The sequence below is a fragment of the Canis lupus genome, chromosome 15, assembly GCF_003254725.2.
Source record: "Canis lupus dingo isolate Sandy chromosome 15, ASM325472v2, whole genome shotgun sequence".
Classification (NCBI taxonomy): Eukaryota; Metazoa; Chordata; class Mammalia; order Carnivora; family Canidae; genus Canis; species Canis lupus.
The window spans coordinates 29,652,927-29,675,308 of record NC_064257.1 but is presented as its reverse complement, the minus strand read 5'-3'; the positions used below and the strand labels follow the sequence as shown (position 1 = coordinate 29,675,308).

The window sequence follows — 22,382 nt, the reverse complement described above, 5'->3', positions numbered from 1 at the left end:
CCAAACTTTCTATAGCGATCAGTGTACATCAAAGAAGCTGAATTTAATCACAGTTACCTGTGCTTTCTGAGGGCTCTTCAACACACTCTAAGTGCTCAGAAAGTCCTGTAATAATTCATGAAGCAACCATAAAAATCTACAACTTGACTTCTAAGTTCTCTTCCAAATGTAATTGGAAAGGAACCAATGTAAGCCAAGAAAGTAATAAAGGGAGACTACTCTGTAGATGACAGTGCTGAGCCAAGCACACAGGGCCAAGTTTGTATCCTCCCTCCATCAGAAAGTCCTGATGCCCACTACCTTGAAATAATAGCCCCTGTGAGCCTCCATGTCTTCATCTATAAGACAGGCTTAAAAATATATGTCTCATGAGGTTGGCAAAGACTATATATGAAAACTTGTTATAAATTATAAAGCATTTTTCGAAACTAGTATTTTCTTCCACCAGGAATTAAATATCAGTAAATCAATTTAATGCAGAAATTGTTATTATATACCACCACCACCGCACCAAGTTGTAAGATATGGAGATTTCAGTGTGGTTCAGTAAGGTTTCTATGATCTGGGTTTTGTATGTAAATTACTAAAAAAAATGGAATTGGCCATATCCCTTACATTTTATTCTGCTCATTAGGTTTATGTATACACTCAGGTCCTAAGTTTTCTGAATACTAATTCTGTCAATTTTATATAGATCGATAGACTCCCTCTTTAAGGAGGGTCTAGATTGTCAAGCAAGCTGTGTTCAGAACAACTGCCACTTTTTGTCATGCTTCTCCATCTGGAATGACTTTCACTTACACGGTTGGCTCATAACATAATAAAATGTTGCTGCTCAGTCCAATTTCAGCTTTTATACCTGTAAAAGCATCAGCTGTCTTTGCCAGCAGGGCTTACGTAAAGTGAGTGGGTCATTTTGCTTTTCAAAGATGGAGATGAAAATCCAAAAGACAAAAGAAATTATGGAAGCATGGTCAGAAATTTGAGAGGATCTAGTACCCAGGACAAATGTGCACAGAGTAGATGAAATGTTTAATAGAACAAAAGAGACAAGGGAGGCTGTGTTGTCAGAGATCTGAGTTCTAGTCCATACTTTACATGAGTAGCTGTGCGACCTTAGTCTAGTTGCTTGACCTATTTGAACCTCAAGTTAATAGAGAAGTATGTCACAGAGATTGGAAGATTGAATGTGACTATGCAGCATGTACTCCTATGAACATAGTGCCTGATAACATATTCAGAATATATTAGACCCGAGACTGAGATGAGTGTAAGGTGGTACCATTGGAGGTAGAATGGTAGTAAGCACAAAGGGATTGGTTACTACATTGGCTCCCTTTTGACTACTTATGCCTTTGCCTGTATTCTTTCCCCCAAAATTGTTCTCAGATTCTAGAAGCTATTAGCATGTCCAAGAAGAAACATACAGATTGTGTTATAAATTTGTAAGAGGTGACCTAGTCCAGCAAACATGAGCAAGGTCCTAGCTTAATATGGAGAAGAGCAGGGATCCCTGAGTGGCTCAGCGATTTAACGCCTGCCTTTGGCCCAGGGCATGATCCTGGAGTCCCGGGATCGGGTCCTGTGTCGGGCTCCCTGCATGGAGCCTGCTTCTCCCTCTGCCTGTGTCTCTGCCCCTCTCTCTCTCTCTCTCTCTCTCTCTCTCTGTCTATCATGAATAAATAAATAAATCTTTAAAAAAATATGGAGAAGAGCAAAGTTTTCAGAGAAAGGATGAAGGGGAAAATAAATAAGGTAGACTTCTGCAAGATGGAATAGTGCAAAACTACTTTTTTACATCATATATTCTCTTAAGACTCAATAGTCTAAATCAGATGTTGGCTATATTTAGCTGGAAATCGTAATTGTGATTGTATGACAGAGCTGGTGCTATATGGAGGAAAGGAGATACGGGAACCTAGAACTCTATAATGTACCAGGATATATATACCTTGAAAGTCAGTTGCCAGTATATCTCTCAAGATAGAATACAGATTATTTATGATATGTTTGGCACATTCAGTTATCTTATTTTGGAAATTGTCTTTTTGACATGGGTACTTTCGTTTCCATCTTACAGGTGAAAGAAATCAAAGTATAGAATTTAGATTTGGTTCCAAATCAGGTATTTGTTCAATATATGCCACAATGACTGATGGAAATGTGTTAGACACTTTTAAAAAGCCTTTAAAAGAAGCTAGGTAAATATTTGAGACATTTCCAAGGTTCAGGCCTCCGTAAGGAGATTGAGTTATTTTACAGAACGGAGTCTTTACAAATTATTTAAATTAGAAAGTATTTGCATCTCTTGAGTGGTAGTGTTCTTTTGAGGTTTCACAGACCTTTTTTTTCTAGGATCAACAAGTTCTCAAATTTGTATCAAAATCACCTGGAGAACATAAGTAAGATTTAGTAGAGCTGATGTGGCCTGGTAATTTGCATTTTTTAGCAGTTCCCTGGTGATGTTAATACATCACTTTAAGAATCATTGATCAAAAAAAACCCAAAACAAAACATTGTATTGCTGATTCATTGGTGAAACAGTAGGAAACTGGAAAGGAATTCTAAGACCACGGGTAGAAATTAAATTTAGATGTTTCTAAAACTCACTGGATTATACTTCTATTCATTACCGAATTTGGAATCTAAAGACTTGCATTATCACTTTATTTTTGGAGAGTGCCTTTGATTACAAAGGTAAGTCAAGAATGGAAAATCACTACGTAAATATTGAAATTCAGTGATAACTCAAAAACAATATAACAGGTTTGTATGTGTTTTTCTCCCACTAAAAACAGTATGAGTGATATATATGAATTTTCTCATGGATTTTTCCCTTTTTTCTTTTCTTCTTGTTTTGGTCTCTGTAGGTGGCAAATCTTCCAAAAGACTATAAGATAGCCCTCAAATATGTCCCCGGGATGGATGTTTTGGTACGTAAACTGTACATTTCTGAGTTTCTTTTTAGTAGCTAACAAAAAGAGATGGGATCATTCTATTGAGACAGGACAGGAAATTATCTGACAAAAGAGCTGACAAAAGAGATGGGATCATTCTACTGAGACAGGAAATGATCTGCCATTTAGGAGTTAGCTAATTGTCAGTATTTGAAGAAAGTATCCTTGGAATTTGACTTGCATGGATTTATCCTCAAATAACTGCTAAACTTTACTTAGAGATAAGCCTTTCAGCACATGTGTCCTAGACCTGTACTTCTAAAGTAAATAAGATCATCTTCCTTAGAGCTGGCCACAGATTTCTCCCTTTCCTTTAGCTTCCTCCTAAAAAAAGGCTTGAGTGTAAAATTATGCAAATTCTTTGCATACCTGAAAAGATCCTTTATTAAGTCTCTTTCCTATTTAATTTCAGATCACAATATATTTTATCTAAGAATTTATTAGTCAATAGATTCTTAGAAACTTACAATATAAATGAGATTATGATTATAAATATACCTGTATTACTGCAACCAAGAAATTTAAATTATTTTTCTGATTACAAATGATCAGAATTCATACATGAAGGAATCCTGGAAGCATAGAGATGCCTATGTACCTATCCCATAACCTTGTTAAACTTTACCATGGTGCAATATTTACTTCAAATGTATTTTTTAATCAAACATTATAAATATTACTAAAGACCCCGGTATGGCCTCTCTCCTATCTCCACTGGTCCCCACTTTGTCTCTTACAGACAATTTGACTGTTAGAAACAAGTATTCTGAACTGAAATTTTTCATCCCACCGCATGTTATCAAGGCCTGGCATGAGGATAGTATCACCTTGAGTTGAGTTGAATGCAGCAACGCATAGCTGCTCTTTTACATTTACTGCAAATCTGCACTCATACACATAAGATCCTATATTTGTATTTTCGTGCTTAATAGCATTATACTGTATATACCACTTTGCAACTTGCTAATATTTTGCAACACACATTTGACATGTAATGTGCTAATCCGTGTTGGTTCCTTTCAACTGCTGTATTGTGTTCCCTGAGTTAATTTAAAATCATTTGGGTTACTCTGCAAGTAGACCTCTTTCTATGATTTATGAAGTACTTATTACAAATCCACTGCGCACAAGCTGTGTTAGGCCTTGAGTACTTTTTGTGGGTTAGTCAATCAAAATTATTACCAGTTTAAGCATGCTAAGCACATCACTAAGTGCTTGTGCTTAAAAAGTCTTTCAAAGACCCTAAGTTATCATGTCAAGAGAACGTCAGCGACCTATTTCTTTTCCTTAGGAAAGTACTAAGCATTTTAGTTAGCATGAACTATCTAAAGTTCCCTAGAACTTGTTGCATCATGTTGAACTAGATATCTTCAAGTTAAGGTCAGTGTCTATCCCATTGAATTAGGGGGGAATGTAAAATCATAGCAGCCTGAAATTTAATTAATCTTGTCACTCAATTACTCAGGCAGCAAGTACAGTATTTGTTTAGGAAAAACTGTGGAGGCAGCACTTTACCAGATGCTTTAAATAACAAACACATCACCTAGTCTTATGTGCAAAAAAACTTTAATAATAACTAGGTGAGGGGGATGGTTGGGCCTTTTTATATAATGCTTTTTTAAATTTTCAAAATGATCTCACATATTTATCTCCTCGGATGATTAAAAAAAACCCTACCAGGAAGTCAAGATAGCTACTTATGATTTGTGTGATTTCTGTTTTACAAATGACACACTGGGGTTTACAAGTGTTTTGCCCAAAGTTATACAACTAAAAAGTGACAGTCTTAAAAAGAAACCCCAAGTCAGCTGACATTTAACCTTGGGTTATCAAATGCAAGTTTCCAAATAATTACAACAGCAAGGGAAGGTGTTCTAAGTGAAACATTTAAGTAATAAAGATGCACCATGCTCCTGACTGTAGAAGCATTTAGATCTATGATTGCCAAACTTAAAGAAATCATGCAGCTCTTAATGTTAAACTAAAAGTAACAAAATAAATTATGTTGTGCTGGTATAATCATAGATTGTGCCAAATCACAGATTTCAGTATGGGCTGGTGGTAGCAAGAGCCAAACTTGTAAAAATAAAGCTAATTCATTGCCATATTTTTTTTCTTGTTTCTGTAATTGAGAAAAGTCCACTATTATTTGAACTTGGCATACTGTCCTGGCACAACTGGAGAAACTTTGTTCTCGGCTACCACAGTTGGCAAGAAAAATAAGCCCGTGCATAAGGCTTTGGGGAGAAGCGGGGTCTTAACGCTTTGTTTTACCCTTATTTTAAAATGTTAGTTTCTGCCAAGACCAGTGGAGTTTCCCAGTGATGATTTGTCACTGGTCAGAGTCCCAGCTGCCTTATCTTTTGTTTTTAAACAATAGAGGGCGGAGTAGGAATCAGAATGGGTACCAGAAAGATTCTCTGGGGCCAAAGCAATAAAATTCTGCTTGAGGCACAGAGCAGAAATAAATAAAATCTTAAAAAAAAAAAAAAAAAGAAGGCTCTAGAATAGAATACAGTTCATTGTTGCGCTTTTGCTTTAAAAATCCGCTAAATACTCCTATGAATGGGGGTGGGATGGGGGTAAGGAGTATTTTTCTAAGAGACCTTCTAGAAATTACCTAGCGGATTCTCTCTCACTAATAGCAGGGTGTGACCAACCAGTTGGCATTTAAATCCAGTGATAATTACCAATTCTATTTTAAACTCTTGAAACTATCATATTGCCGGACTGTTAGAATTTTAAGTCACTAACCTTAAGAATCCTAAATGTTTCTGATCCTTCTATTTGCCAGTAATGTTACCACAGGAAGACCAGCACAACAGAGTGAATGTACTTAATACACTCTAAAATTATGTGCACTCTAAAATTATTAACTTCATGTTATGTGAATTTCACTTCAATTTTAAAAACAAAGAGTCCTGTGGGGTAGTACTTTGAAACTTTGTGAGTATCGTTCCCCAAGAATCTTTCACTCTGTGAGTTTAGCATCTATGGATAATGCTTGCCTGAATCAGTTAACACTATAGTGGTTATAGGGGGTGCCTCTAGCTGGCTCAGTCAGTAGGGCACGCGCCTCTTGATCTTGGGAATGTGAGTTTGAGCCCCGTGTTGGGTGTAGAGATTACTTTAAAAAAATAAATTCTGAAAAAAATAAATATTAATTAATTAATTAATTAATTAATTAAATTCTGAAAAAAGAAGGAAAAAAAAGGAGGCCCTGGGTTTTGGGACACCTAGGTGGCTCAGCAAAAATTGGGTTGCTGAATTTGTACCACACATCTGCAGTCATTCTAATGTTTATAAAATGATATAGATGATGACTTGCTTATAGTATTTGAGTAAAAAGAAAATGATCGGTTTTAATTTTAGATTTATCAGTTTTAACTTATTTGGAAATAATTTCAAATTTACAGAAAAGTTATGAGAATATTCTAAGAATACTCACAAACTCTAATCCATATTTATCTCTTTTTAACATTTTGCCTCAGTTGCTTTACTAAATGCTTGCTTTCTCTGCACAGATGTGTGTTGTTAGTTTTCTAAACTCATTGAGTCATTTGTATACATAATGGCTGTTTACTCCTAAATACTTAAGTGTGTATTTCCTAAGTAAAGGATTTTCTGTTACATAACCACAATCTGGTTGTCAGCTTCAGTAAATTTAGCAATAACCAAAATATTTGAATCTACTGGCTGTATTTCAGTTTTATTAAATTTTATCTTTTTTTTTTTTTTTTTTTTAGTATTTATTTTCCTCCAGTACAAGATCCAGACTAGGATAATGATTTGCATTTGACATTAGTATGATAGGCAGAACAGTGGCTCCCCAAAGATGTCCCATGCTGTGAATATAGCATCTTACATGGTAAAAGGAATTTTGCAGATGTAATTAAGGATTTGGGGATCAGTTTATCTGGGATTATCCAGATGGGCATAGTTTAACCTTGTGAATCCTTATAAGAGGGAAGCAGGAGTGTGGGAGCCAGAGAGAGTGATTAAAAAATGTTACACTGTTGGCTTTGAAAATGCGGCAAGGGGCCACAGGCCAAGAGATGCAGGTGGCCTCAAAGCTAGAAACGGCAAGGCAAGGAATTCTCCTGGAGAGCCCCTAAAGGAAACCCAGCCCATGTAAGCACCTTGATTTGGGCCTAGTAAGATCTGTGTTAGACTTCTGAACTCAGGAATGGTAAAATAATAAATTTGTGTTACTCTAAGCCCACTAAGTTTGTATAAATATCTCATGTCTCTTTATCTGCTTTAGGAGTTCTTTAGCCTCTCTCTTGTCCCTATGACATTGAAATTTTTGAGTAATACAGCCATCCCCTTTAAGTAAAATGTATATCTTTGAAACCTTTGATTGATGTTTAATGATTACATTAAGATTATGTATTTCAGGCCATGATGCTACATAAGTGATGAAACATCCTGAGGTTTTCACACACACAGACACTCAGTGTCCATCTTCTCCTCACGGTGCTGTTATGACCACCTGGTTAAAGTGTTCCAGTATTTCTATGTATTTACTCATTAGGAACTCCTAAGCAACATTTGAGGGAGATGTTTTAAGACCATGCACTGTTCCTCATCAAAGTTTCTCCCCCAAATTTAGCATCTATTGATGATTCTTACCTCAACCAGTCTTTACGTCACGTAAGCAATAACCAAAATTAGCAATAACCAAGATATTTAAATCTTTGATTTAAAAGATTCCTCTAAAAGGAATCTTTTCAATTCCTTTTAAAGGCAAGGTTAAACAAAGAAGTCACTGGCAGTATGTAATATCAATCTAACCATAATCCTACAGGCCACCTTCCCTTGGCAGCATCCTTCCCCGGGTGTGCAGGATTCCAGTTCTTAACTCTTCTCATCATCTTCTGCCTGGCCCTACTGCCTCAGGTTCCCTTGCTCCTCCCTTGCCATTCCAGGACTTAACAATTGAGATTTTGACCCCTCTTCTGTTTTTTTTTTAAGATTTTATTTATTAAAAAAAAATAAAGATTATATTTATTTATTCATGAGAGACACAGAGAGGCAGAGACATAGGCAGATGGAGGAGAAACAGATTCCATGCAAGGAGCCTGATGTGGGGCTCGATCCTGGAACATCAGGATCATGCCCTGAGCCGAAGGCAGATGCTCAACCACTGAGCCACTCCAGGCCTCCCGAGTTTTGACTCTAATTGAGTAGACAGTGATTAAACAAACACACACACACACACCTGATTACTTTACCCTTCCTTCTTCATATATTTCAAATGTCTGTGTGCCTATAACTCTTAAGCAGAAAAAAAATGTGTTCTGTAAGCAAGGCCCCTGAGACTCTCATGATGGGGCACCTTTCCAAATCCTCTTCCAGCCCCACATCCTGACGCGTCCCCCTGTGGCCACTGTTCCTCTGCGCATGGCTTCCTCTGTACCTGGTCAGACCTTTGATTCCAATAACTCTGGACTCTTGGTTTCAATTTCACTTCTTTAAGGGAACCTTCCTTTTCTTCTTTCATGGAGCCAAATCCTCCAACTGGAAACTCTTTTTGTGATCTCCTTCAAAGTAGCAGTTTTCCATTTATTTGTGGATTTATTTCATTGATAACCTTCCGCTTAGACTTGTAAACTTCACGAGGGCAGGGATTGTCTATGTTTGCTGTTTTGTATCGTCAGTGCCTAATGAATGATACGCACTTCATATCTGCATACCCCCACCCGGCATCCCGACCCTGAGACTCCCCTAACGGCCAGAAAGGTCTGTTTCTCCAAGAAAGTCTCTGTCCATCTCCCGGCTGTCTGGGCAGGACCGGCTCAGGCCTCCCGCCGCGGACCCTGGGAGCAGCTCGCCCGGGATCGTAGTCGCTTCGCCCGGCGGATCGCCCAGGCCCAGGAGCAGCTGGGCCCCTGTCTCACCCCTGCTGCCCGGGCCAGGGCCTGGGCACGCTGCGGGAACCCTACCCCTCCTCTGGCCGCCACACCTGCTCCTGCCCAGACTTTACCAGTCTCCTCCATCCAGACCACACCCTTGAGCCATGTTGGGGCATCTCCCTCCATTCCTGTGTCCCTATCCCCTGGCCTGGACCTCAGTGGGAGGCGTGGCTAAGATCATGTAGTTTCCTATTTATATGAACTATTTATTTTGTGTGTGTGGTTTCATACAAGAAATAAAACCTTCTGATTTGTAGCAAAAAAAAAAAAAAAAAAGTGAAGAAGGAGGTAGAAATTCCCATGCAATCTCTTGTAATTTCCTTGAGGCACAAATTTGACCTGAATAGAATCCACAAGATTATTGTGTTGAGGTGAGTGCCTGTAACTCCTCACACAATACCTGCACCTCAACATTATTGCTATCTTTTTTTTTTCAGATATATGTACATTTTATTTAAAATCTTAGGGCAGGTGGCTCAGCGGTTTAGCACCGCCTTCGGCCCAGGGCGTGATCCTGGAGTCCCGGGATCAAGTCCTGCATCCGGCTCCCTGCATGGAGCCTGCTTCTCCCTCTGCCTGTATCCCTGCCTCTCTCTCTCTCTCTCTCTCTCTCATGAATAAATTTTAAAAATCTTAAAAAAATAAAATAAAATCTTAGGTAAAAGGTATTATGCATTTTTTAGAAATCATGGTTTCCTTGAGGCTTGTGTTAAAACTACTTTCATTGAGTCATTTCCATATTTAAGAACTTTCTCATTGTCCCAGTGACTAAAGGCTGAATGCCAAATTCCAGAATCTTTGATATTCATGACTCTTCATAATCTTGCCTCATCCTAACCACCTCATCTTAATATCTATTATTCCCCAACACAAACTTGCCACCCCAGCAAAATGCACCCCTGCCTCCTAAAATTACCGCGCTTATTCTCAACTCCAAGATTTCGCTCAGTGCCATTTCCCTTATTGCACCCACATATGCCCTTTCCTCTTCCATCTACTCATTCCAATTCTACCTGCAGAATCATCCAGTATTTTGCAGCTGAAAGCATCTTCATGGTTCTCTCGTCCAAGGTTGGGGTAAGGTCCCCCTTTCTCCCCAGAGCTATTTCCTACTGTTCGACTATGCTCTCTCTTATGTGTATCATTTGGCCAGTAAAAACTGTAATCACCCCTACTCTGCTTCGCTCAGAGGATACAGTGGTCACCAGTACCATCATGGTATCTGATCTGTGGACCTTACCTTTTAGTTCATCATCTCTGAATTTTTATAGAATTTGTCCAGAAACTGTTCATTTTGGGTATCTGATCACATATTGTGTACATAGCTGTTTAAAATTGTGTTATATATTTGTCTCAAAGTGTTGTGAGAAATAATTAAGATCTGAAAAACCCAAGATCTGGAATATATACATTTGTCAGATGCTATCATTATTTTGTTTTTATGTTTTCTCTTGTGTTTTATTTATCTAAAGATCAGGGATCAAATCTTTCTCTCCACTGTATATTTCTTCACCATTCCAGCAGGTAGGTGTTACTCAAAAGTTCCTAACCAGTAAACATTTAACTATTGGCAAAAAATGTCCTGATTTCCAAATCTTGAAGGGAATCCATCTTATTTGTTTAGAGTTCTTTGGTTCTCACTAACAGTAATGAACTCAAACTTTTTTTTTTTTTTTTTAAGATTTTATTTATTCATGAGAGACACACAGAGAGAGGCAGAGATACAGGCAGAGAGAAGCAGGCTCCATGCAGGGAGCCGGATGCAGGACTTGATCCCGGGACTCCAGGATCATGCCCTGGGCCGAAGGCAGGTGCTCAACCACTGAGCCACTCAGAGATCCCTGAACTCAAACTTAATTTGAAAAAGGAGAGACAGAAAAATTCCAGTTATAAGGATGCTAAAGAACAGCATTCTAGTAAAAGGGCAAGGATGCAGCCAGGCTTCATGAAAGAGATTCCAGCCAAGATGGGAAGCTACCAGGTTTTCCTTTTCCACTCTGAATCTCTGCATCTCTGCCTTATTCTGTTCTATCTGTGAAGAATTTTTTTGTGTTCTAGTCATCTGGTGAAATGTAGCTACCCCAGACTGCCAACTTTATATATTTGCAGTTTTAGACCTGCTCAGAGACTGTTTAGTTTCTATTATCTACCAGCTTGGGGGAGAGACTTTCCAAATAGTCCCAACTGGCTCAGAGGTCTACTGTGATCTAATCAGTTCTAGCCACGGGGCAAATTCACTAGTTGTAGATATGGATCCTGAGAGTCAACTTCTATGATTAGAAGTACTTCCTCTGGAAATAGGTTAAATCTGCCAAGTAGACACTGTACGTATCCACTTCTACCTCCCATATAATAGAACATATTTATTTAAAAGGAATAAGTATAGATTGTTAAATGAATTAAATATAACATTAAAGACTATTTTTAAGTGGCTCTTTTGTGTACTCAAACTACAGGGCCCATCTTAATAAGTGGATTATATTAAGACACAGTTCAGAATATCTAGACTATTACTCTCTGGTAGAAAAAAAAGGAAAGCCATGTATGTAATCTTAATTATTCAGTAGCCACATTTTTTAAAAAGGTAAAAAGGAACAGGGGAGTAAGTAAAATAATTTTTATTGCCCTATATCCAAAATATCCTTTTACCTTATCAAAATAAATTCATGGAATATTTTGTTTTTTTATACTCAGAATCCACAGTGTATTACATACCTGTAGCATGTTTCAGTGCAGACATTAAATTTTAATCAGAAATATTTGGATTTAGATTTTCATAAAATTTACAACTGAAGGTGTAGATTCATATGTGTAAAGTTTTCCAAATATGTACCTGGGTGGCTCAGTTGGTTGAGCATCTGACTCTTGATCTGAGCTCTGGTGGTGGTCTCAGGGTTGTGAGATTGAGCTCTACATGAGGCTTCAAGCTCAGCCAGAGTCTGCTTGAGATTCTCTCCTCTCCGTCTCCCTCTGCCCCTCCCCCAGTTTACGTGAGCACCCTCCATAAATAAATAAATAGATAAATAAATACATAAATAAATAAATAAATAAAATCTTTAAAAAAAATTTTCCCAGTCACTGAATCTTACTGATTTTAATGAATTAAGTAAAATTAAAATTTTAGTGCTTTAGTCATGCTAGCCACATTTTGAGTGATATGTAGCAATTGGTGTCTAATAGCTCACATATTGGCTAGCACAGATTAGCAGACACCTTTATATTATGGAGAAACATGAAACTCTGAATAGATTAAGTGATTTGATGAGAATCACAAAGTGTGTTAATAGTTGGGACGAGACACTGAGCCTCTGGTTCATCACGTCCGCCCTTACCTCACCATGCTGTTCCTTCACCACTGTGCTATTTTATGTCTGGCTCAGGGACCATTTATAGGCCTGCCCTGGGAAACAACACATATTTATAGTGTTTGGGCTGATTACCATCTTAATCAGATTGAGGTTTCTGCATCACTTTAATTCAAGCAAGAAAATGAAAGATGCCCAAATCATGACAAAACCCAGCTCCTCCAAAAGGGAGTTAAGATTTTAGAGATTCCACACCAGGATTATAAGCACACACTGTTTTGCAAAGTGCTTTTATAGAAATGTTTGAAATTTGCCTGCCATGGAATGTTTGAGTGTAGCAGGGGAGTGTCTGTTCTCCAGCCCTAAGAGTAAATATTAGGAGAATAAAGAAAGTCCACTAAAGGCAATTGGCAGTTGCTGTTTGGTTGTGACAACTGGCTTGGAGAAATTTATTTTCCTCAGAACGACTCAATTCATTGAAATGACACAGAAAGAGCCATTTCCAAGAGCTCTCTTAATTGAGTCTAAAGACCAGTATTCCTGGTCCAGATGTGAGACCATACGACTCACGTCAACCTGGCAGAAAAAATACTGCAGCTGTATGTGCTTTGTACCACTGATAAAAGAACTAGGGGAGTCTAGATGTTCTAATGTTTCTGTTTTAAATTTGTTGTACAACCTTGAACAAACCACTTCATTGCTCTAGGCCTTTTTTCCATTTATGAAATTGGTGGGACTGGAGCAGGTGGTCTTCAGTATTCCTTCCAGATCTAAACTATTGTGATTCTAATGGCATGGCTCTAGGTTCTTTTGATTTCTTAGCCAGGAGGTAAATGCTGGAAGCACAGGAGGAAAGAAAAGAAGGCTTTGTGCCCTGGGCATTCATACCTCTAATTCTGGCAAGACTGAGGTTTGACACACACATTAAAGAAAACAAAAACAATCTAACTGGGCGGTAATGCTGGTAATTAGATTAGTTGGATTAGAAGACTGGGTGCATGCTTCTTGTGAATATTCCTCAGAGGGCTCATGGTTTATGAGTCAGTGCTTTTCTCCCCAAGAATCTCTAATAGGTACATTATCCCAACTCCTTTGTAGTGAGTTCCCACAATGTAGTTATCTACCTTAGGCCAACTAAGGAAGCACACAGGCATTTCTACATATAGCTGTGAAGTGGAGAGTAGTGTCAAGTGTGTGCATGAAGAAATGTTATAGTACATTTTGTGCAATTTCATCTAATTCCATAAAGCTAATGGTGACTGCTCTTAGAGACTCCCTCTGCATCTAAGACTTATGCAGAATAACATGTCAAATTCTTCCAGATAATAAACCAGAACAATTTCTTGAATGAAGCAGGGGATGGAGAAGAGAAAGCATGCCAGACCCAGCAAGCCCCAAGGATATTTTTAACCTACACAGGTTCATCCAAGTCTCAAATGTTATCATTTCTGGGACTCCAGAGGTGTTATATCACATAATATCTATTTTATATACTCCTATATTATCTATTTTAAATTTAGGTGTGGTTTTAGAATGTGCATAAATACTTTCATTATTGGTCTTGGAAGCAGTCCTATTCCTAGTTATGTTTAAAATGCTTTTAAGTTTAGTAGTTTTTATATCTTTTATTTAATCATTTAGTTGAATCATTAACTTGTTCATGGTGCTTTAAAATCCCTTAGGAAGTTTACAGCTTTTAAACAAATCTTCAGTGGTGGTGGCGTGGTAGCTGGTCAAGAATTATCAATGCATAATCATTGATTCAGATAGCATTCTAAAATGATACATGTTACATAGGACTTGAGAGCATACTTTTCCAGTAGTCTTAGCCAGAGTTCCTGAAATTAACCCAGAAAATGTAAGACGGAAGCTACCAAGAAAGAAAATAAGAAATTGAGAGTCTGGAGTTTAGGAAAACCCAGATTTTCCCTTTCAAAACAAGGAGTATATTTCTTTTTGTATGTATATGCAGGTGAATGGAACCTTAAATTATATTTACTTAAAGAATTTGAGAGGTACTTCTTACTTCACTTCTTTGGCCTCCTGTGTGGCTTTATCAACTTTTCCTAATTCTTCACATTCTTCCGCTAGTAGAGAACATTATTTGTATCTTACATTCTTCTGATAAATGTTGAGAGTTGATATTTATACAGAACCATTTGAGCTTAAAATGGTCTGTGAAAGCTAAGGAATAGTGACAATAACGCCTGTTATTAAGGTAAAGGGAAAAATTACATTTGGGAAACCTACAGCCTTCAATCACTCATTTCCCAGTCATAATCTTGAGTCAAGAAGCAGATCTATCATTTCACAAATGAAATACTGAGTTTCCTGTGTTTCATTCTCTTTGCAAATCATTGACTATATTCAGTTAAAAAGAAAATACAAAACTGCTTGATGATCTAGTCAAAACGGCCTTCTCTCACAGGCAGACAGGTAAAAACTGGCTGATATTTAATTAAAAAAAAATTTCTTTGGCCTCAGATCTATCTTTATTAAGTCTAACAATTTTAAAAACCTAACATGTAACTCTTGAAGCAAATTACTGAAACGATAGAACTCTGAATTGATTATAGTTTCTTCCAAGGAAATTTGGCAAGAATAAATAGCGAATGAAATAAGATTTACAAGATGTTTAGAAATGTGTTTTTTCAGCAGTATAGTAGCACAGAAGTTCAGATCAGCTATCCGTGAAGTCTTCATTATTTTAAAAGGGCAAATTTTGGGCTAGGATTAGATTGTGAGATTTCCAGGATTTAGCTGTAAGAAATTGTAAGTTCAGACTTGAGAATTTTGCTGGAAAAAGTTGATTGCTTCCGCTGTTGGATTAGGTATATGAAAATGGGGGAACCATGGGTGGCCGTAAAAGAGTCACCATAGCTAAATAAGAACTTGAATACAGAATGCAAACATAAGTTCAGCTGAAAATAGAGATAAACAGAAGTGGTGGCGGTAAGCATCCCAGAGTTCCGTGGTTTAAAAAATAAGAAACCTATAAACAAAGTCTTTTCTACTTTAACCACAAAAAGGAAAAAAAAAAAGAAAAATTAAAAACCCCTGCTTACTTAAGGCACCAAGACTGCAGAGGACTACTTTAGTACTTTAGTTCAGAATAAGGGAATTTGATTTGGTTCTTCTATGCCAGAAGATCTGAGGGGAGGATAGGCAAGCACATTGATAAAGTGAAGAAACTATCATCTAGAATCTGCTGCAGAAAACTTTGCACAGTTGCAATGGAATGAACTAATTGGTGAGGGCTGTCCTACCGTATAAATACTCTTCAAACAGTATTTACAATCTGTGCTGTATCCCATATCCCAGGAAATCTACCCCTTGCTGACAGGGCTATCTAAAAGGGAATTATCACTGCCTAAATGGAGGGAGACTTGGAGAGCGATTCAGCCCCAAAGGAAAGACTGACGTTTTGGAAAGAGACCTGTGAATGATGCTAATGTGAACTTACATGTGCTTCAGATAAGCACTGATTAAACAAAACAAAGAATCCATTCTGAACATACTTTGGAAACACAGTCTTTGAGAACTTGCTTGATGAGTTGAGTGAAATGGCCTAATTGAACTAATTCCCATTTGGGGGTTTGTTTATTCTACTTTTCTGAAGCCGGAGCCAACACTCCTGAAAGTTTTGAATGACATTTAGTGCTTCCAGGAATTGGGGCTTACCAATCTGTAGATAAACCACTTTCCTTTTTGGCTGTGTTATATTAATTAAAACTGTTCTGTTAAATTAATAGAAGATGCCCTCCCCCCCCCTTGTATAATTTAGGATAAATTAGTTGGCCTTCCCCCATAGAGCTATTCTGCTGGTGAGAAGGGAAATCAAGTTTAGTGGTTTCATTCATTTTACATGGCATCAGTTATTCCTTATGATTATAATATTTTTATTACAGCTGGAGTTATTTTAAATTATTTAGGTTGTTATAAGCCAAAACAATTCTAGCTATCCCCAGTCTTGTTTTTCTCATTTGTTACATTGTAGCAGAGTTTAAAAAAAAGTCAGAGCTTCCACTTAAAAGACGTTTATAGGAGAAAACAGAAGTTAAAATATACAAAGTATATGAACTTATTTTAAGTAATTATTTTAAATAATGTTCACTAATTTAATAAATACGAAAATACATTCTAATACACCAAGGAGATTTTTCCCAATAATCTAAACCTTTATTGGCACAGAGTCATTTATAACAGGTTGGCAAACTATAGCCTGTAAGCCAGATCCAATCCACTGCCTGATTTTATATGGCCAGCTAGGTGAGGTGAGATTGGTTTTTCCAGATGAACATTTGCAGCCTATCTGATAATAGAGAATACTTTGAAACCCAACTACACAAAATGTTGACCCAAAATAAAGAATTTCATTCTTATTGGTAGACCTCTATTACAAAAGATTAAATTTGGTTATTATGCAAAAGACATTATATTCAGTTATTACTACATTTTAATTCTGTAATAAAAGTTTTATAGAAATTGCTTTCTTTGTATAAATGTACCTACTAATATCCTTTATTTCTGCCACTTGGCATGCAAAGCCTAAAATATTATCTAGCCCTTTACAGAAAGCTTAGACCCCTGACAAGAGTATTTTTTCTCATTCATTTTTTTATGTACTTACGTACCTGTTTAACAAATAGTTTCTGAGCAACTTTCACATGCTGGACACTGTTCTAGGCCATGTTAAAAAAAAAACTGCCTTCATAAAACTTACCTTCAAATATGTACGTTCAATATCTCCTCACAACTACCTTGTTCTATTTTATTCCCATTCTACAGAGAGGTTCTGAGAATTTATGCAGCTTGTTTGGAGTTTCTCAGCCAGAGTCAAACCCAATTATACTGACTACAGATTTGAGCTTCAAACCAATGGGCAGGACTTCATGCTTGGTTTAATGCTCTGCTGTCACCATCTTGTAATTATTCATTTTGAACACAATTTTGAACAATAAATACATTATTTTGTGTTTGGCCCCACAAATTATGTAAGCTGGTCCTGCTGCTAAAGCAAAAAGTGCTTTTCCCTCAGACCACATTCTTGCCAGGGCTGTTTGTTTTTTAAATATCCACATGAATTAAATCTATGAAGAAGGCTTGAAGTATTAGGCACTTTGGAAAAATAAGCTATTTTTAATGCATTGTTTCGTATTCCAGTATTCCAGTTCACCAAAAGACTGCAAGTCCTTGAGGGGCGCTCTCCTACAATAATATATATATATATATATATATATATATATATATATATATATATATTTAAATATATAAATATTTAAAAATACTTTTAAAAAATATATATATATATATTATATATATATTTTGGTAATTCCCTCTGTGCCTAAAGCTTTTCTAAGAACACTGTGAGTAAAGTGAACAAACTTTGTCAAGATTTGGTAAGATTGGGCTCTGTCTTAATTTACTTCCATGGAAGAGCAACATTCTTTACTGTCAATACTTTGCTCAGGTCTTTATTCATTTGCAAATTTTGAAGCAGATGTTGAATCTGTATTAAACAAAACACAAGAATGACCTGTTCTGATATAAAGAAATTCTTTGTTCAGCAGTGACTGAAACATTGATGTCTTTTTTTTTTTTTTTACATTGATGTTTTTTGAAGAAGGGAGTTCCAAGTTGACTTTATTTACAATAGATGCTTTATCTTCTCTTCTTTCCATTTCTTGCAGCCTAGTCATTGTTGGATAAGCGTGATGGTGGAACAGTTGTCAGTCAGCTTGACTGATCTTCTGGACAAGTTTTCAAATATTTCTGAAGGCCTGAGTAATTATTCTATCATAGACAAACTTGTGAAAATAGTGGATGATCTTGTGGAGTGCACAGAAGGATACTCATTTGAGGTAACTTTGTATTCCTTGGGGTGGCTTTTTACTACTCTTCTCTAAGACCTATGCCAATTGATGGCAGGGGTGGTGGTGTCTTTGTGAAAATTTTTTTTAAATTTTTATTTATTTATGATAGTCACACAGAGAGAGGCAGAAACACAGGCAGAGGGAGAAGCAGGCTCCATGCACTGGGAGCCCGACGTGGGATTCGATCCCGGGTCTCCAGGATCACGCCCTGGGCCAAAGGCAAGCGCCAAACCGCTGTGCCACCCAGGGATCCCTGAAATTTTTAATTTAAAAATTTTTAACTAAAATATTTTTAAGGTGAACACAGACAATAGGTGGCTAGTTACACTGCAATGCTGAGATGTACATTAAGGCTTAGATGTCGTCATTTAACATAAAAATAAAATTTATTCGCAGTACAACGTTTAGAAAAATACCCTTTATTTCATAAATGAAGTCCTTATAACGTTCCTTTTAGGTTACAAGTGTTCATTTACTTTTAAATGGAAAATTGTCTATAATGAACACTTAGACTTAACCTCTTATCCACAGTAACCATGTCACAACAATGAGGTGCATTTTAACATCTCCAGGTCATTTGATGATTTTGTTGTCACCAACTTCAGATTGTGGGCATGGCAGTGCCTCAGGGTCTAAGCATATTGATAAGAATGATAAGCATATTGATAAGAGATTAAGAATGAGGTATTAGAGTTCAAATCCTGATTTCTGTCACGAATTACCTTTGTGAACTTAACCTTTGTGTGATCACTTTCTTTATGCCTAAAACGAGGACAATGACAGGATCCATCTCATGGAGTTGACATTAGATGATTTGTGATTAGTGCCTTTAGTACCACATCTGACAAAATAAATTCTAATAAATATATTTTAATATATCAATATTAAGCCACTCTTCTGTTGTTTGGTGTAATGTTTATATAACACCGCTGCTAAGAACTTTCTTATACATCTCCTGGTGCATATGTGTAAGAACTTCTCTAGAGTATTCAACTTAAAGGGGGAATTTCTGGGTTACAAAATGGGCACATGTCCAACCTTACGAATTGATACCAAATGTGCTGATTTATATCATTCTACCAGTATATAAGAGTCCTCTTTTTGCCATATTCTTGCCAATATTTAGTATCATCAGACTTTTTAACTTTGGGCTGTTTGGAACATATGTTACAGAGGGTTGTTTTTTTTTTTTTTTAATGAGGAATAATTATTTTAATGAGCATATCTAAAGAACAGTGTTTAATTTGTTGCTAACATAGTTTTGATGTTATGTTCACTTTACTCACCCCCACCACCACTCCATTCCTTTATCTGTAGTCAAGCCTCACACTGAACTGGGTGGGATCACATCTTGCAGTACCAGTTTGAATTATGTGTGTCAAAACAGTTATCTAAAAGTGTTAATTTTACTTGACTCTTTGGGGGACATACTTATAGTCTACTACCTTGACATCAGTTAAATCTAGAAGGAATCTAAAAAATATAATCCTGTTTTCTTCTAGAATGTAAAAAAAGCACCTAAGAGCCCAGAACTCAGGCTTTTTACTCCTGAAGAATTCTTTAGAATTTTTAATAGATCCATCGATGCCTTTAAGGACTTGGAGACGGTGGCATCTAAAAGTAGTGAATGTGTGGTTTCTTCAACCTTAAGTCCTGATAAAGGTAAGATATAAGCGTTTCTAATTTAAATGTCAAAAACAAGCTTGATTCTTGGCTGTATAGATAAGAGTCTACCTCTGACTCAAATATATGTGTAGTTAGAGAAAGATTGTATGTGTATATGTCTAATAAAAAGATGTATATCAATGGCATGAAAGAGGTGATTGGTTGATCTGTTGGTTTTCAAACCAAAGCAACACTCACTATTTTCAAATCTAAGAATTGTGTGTGGGTAAACAATATGGGAGATAGTCTCTCATAATTTTTATCTGATATTTGCTAGAATTGTGTAGTGTATGTTATTCTTCACCTCCAGTCTTCTTAATATCCCCTTTCCAAATCTTTTTCCTTAAGATCTACCTCTGAGTCATGAATTCTGATCTTCATTGGTTACTCTGTATTGAGACCTTTTTCCTACAGGGTCCCTGTAGTACAAAGTCTACTTCCATTGCCTTTTTTTTTTTTTTTTTTTTTTTGACTAATTACCAACAATTCATGTTACTTATATTTATTAACATATATAGGCATATGAATCTTTGCTCTACAAGGTGACTGTGACGAATTTCTTAATAAAAATAGAACAGGACCCACTATGAAATAAATAGGATCTGAATGATCAGAATTTGGGAAGCAAACCTTGAAAGTACTCTGGTATTGCACTTCAACCTTTTGCACACTCTGTAATTTATGTAAATCACCATACAACACTGACACATTATTGCTTTCTATTTAGATTCCAGAGTCAGTGTCACAAAACCATTTATGTTACCCCCTGTTGCAGCCAGCTCCCTTAGGAATGACAGCAGTAGCAGTAATAGTAAGTACATACATCTGATTTAATGCATGCATGGCTCCAATTAGCATCTAAGGGAGTATTGCATGGGCTTTACAGGAAATTTCTGCAATTATTACTATTAATACTGTTCTGTTACTGTTCTTCCTGTTAGTCTTTCTGAGAATTAAATATTAGCTTTGTATATAAATTATGATCACTAAATTCTACTCCTGAAATCAATATTATACTATATGTTAACCAACTAGAATTTAAATAAAAATTTGGGGGTGCCTGGGTGGCTTAGTTGGTTAAGCATCTGACTCTTGGTTTCGGCTTAGGTTGTGATTCTCAGGGTTGTGAGATTGAGCCCCACATTGGGCTCCATATTCAGCAGAGTCTGCTTGAGATTCTCTCCCCCCTTTCCCTCTGCCTCTCTTGCTTGTGCATGCTTGCTATCTCTCTCGTTTTAAAATAAATAAACCCTCAAAAAATGGGGGAGGTGGAATAAATAAATAAATATTAGCCTTGTAGAAGTGGGTTTCCCTACAACTCAAGATGATCTTTAGAGAATTGGGCCAAAATCTGCTAAGATTATTTTTAAATAAGTTATGTAATTACTTTTAGAAATATGGTTTAAGCTTTATTCATTGTCAATTAAATATATTTTATGTGGAATTTGCCTGATAAAAATGGAATTTTAAAATTGAAAATACAAATGCTGGTTTTATAGAATTCCAAGGATATTTTCAGTTTTGTGTATATGAGTATTTACTATTATGTGTTTGTACATTTGATGATTTGTTACTTTACTATAGAATTATGTTAGAGGAGAATATGCTTCTTCTCCTGAAATTTCTGTCCTCTTTGACCAATAGCCCAATTTCCTGGACGTCTTATGTCCTCCTTTCAAATACAGGCAAGATCATTAAAAATAGGTCATTGAGTTTTACTAAATATTCTGATCTTCTAGTGTCATGGAAGCTGTAGAAGTAAAAAAATTCATCCTATGATCTTATTTAAGAAAGTCATCCCTTAGGACTTAGTGGGGGGGGGGGGGGGCACTGTCCTATGTTCAGGGATGTAGATGACCTACCTGTAAGGAGTAATCAGTTTAGTACAAATCCACGAGAGCAAATCTGCAACTCAGAAGCTTTTTAAAAACCTCAAACATCCATTTGTTTTGGAATTTTTGCCATCACAACCTGACCTGATCTCAACTGAGATAAGGCTATTTATTTAGACTTTTTCCTTCTAAAAAAAAGGAAGATTTTTGTAGATCTTGTAGATTTCATTATAGAAATATTATATTTGATTACAGCATGCTACCTAGACCTCACTGAGGATATTATTTACAATATCTGAAACAGAACCTTCTAAAATCTGAAATTCTGAATTACATAACATCAGATCTGAAAAGTTTTAAAAACGGACTGTGTGTTAGCCATTAAGGTCTTTCTTACTAATTACTGATTTTATTACTCTTTTCAGAGATGCAGCTTTTGACTTCTTAGTTTATGTGTCATTTATTTCTAATCTTTATCATTTCCTTCCTTTTACTATATTTGTTTAGCTTAGTTGTAGTTGAGGTTCTTAAGGTAGAAAAATTTAATTAGTGATTTAAACCATTCTAATTTTCTGAGATAAGCACTTAAAAATTATAAATGTTCTTGAAAGCAGCTTTAGTTGCATCCTACACACTTTGATATGTTGTGTTTCTTTTATTCCTTTTAAAATATTTTTTAATCCTCCATGTGATTTCTTCTTCGATTCATGGGTCATATAAAAGTGGGTTACTTAATGTCTAAAATATGTGCTTTTTCTAGACTTTGTTTTTTTAAGATTTTATTTATTTATTTATGAGAAAGAGAGAGAGGCATAGACACAGGCAGAGGGAGAAG

At 36.4% G+C, this 22,382-nt stretch overlaps 1 protein-coding gene across 6 annotated transcripts in view; it reads left to right on the top strand.

Annotated features, from left to right (window-relative positions):
- Positions 1-22,382, top strand: part of KITLG (KIT ligand) — an 85,526-nt gene that overhangs the window by 42,394 nt on the left and 20,750 nt on the right. For 4 of the 6 annotated variants that reach the window (XM_025439000.3, XM_049093883.1, XM_049093886.1 and 1 more), the window contains exons 3-6: positions 2,871-2,933; positions 17,868-18,038; positions 19,553-19,712; positions 20,443-20,526. In XM_025439000.3, the coding sequence (XP_025294785.1) occupies positions 2,871-2,933; positions 17,868-18,038; positions 19,553-19,712; positions 20,443-20,526 (478 nt within the window). The remainder of the gene's footprint in view (positions 1-2,870; positions 2,934-17,867; positions 18,039-19,552; positions 19,713-20,442; positions 20,527-22,382) is intronic. The other 2 variants (XM_025439001.3, XM_049093885.1) reach the window with 1 other exon arrangement.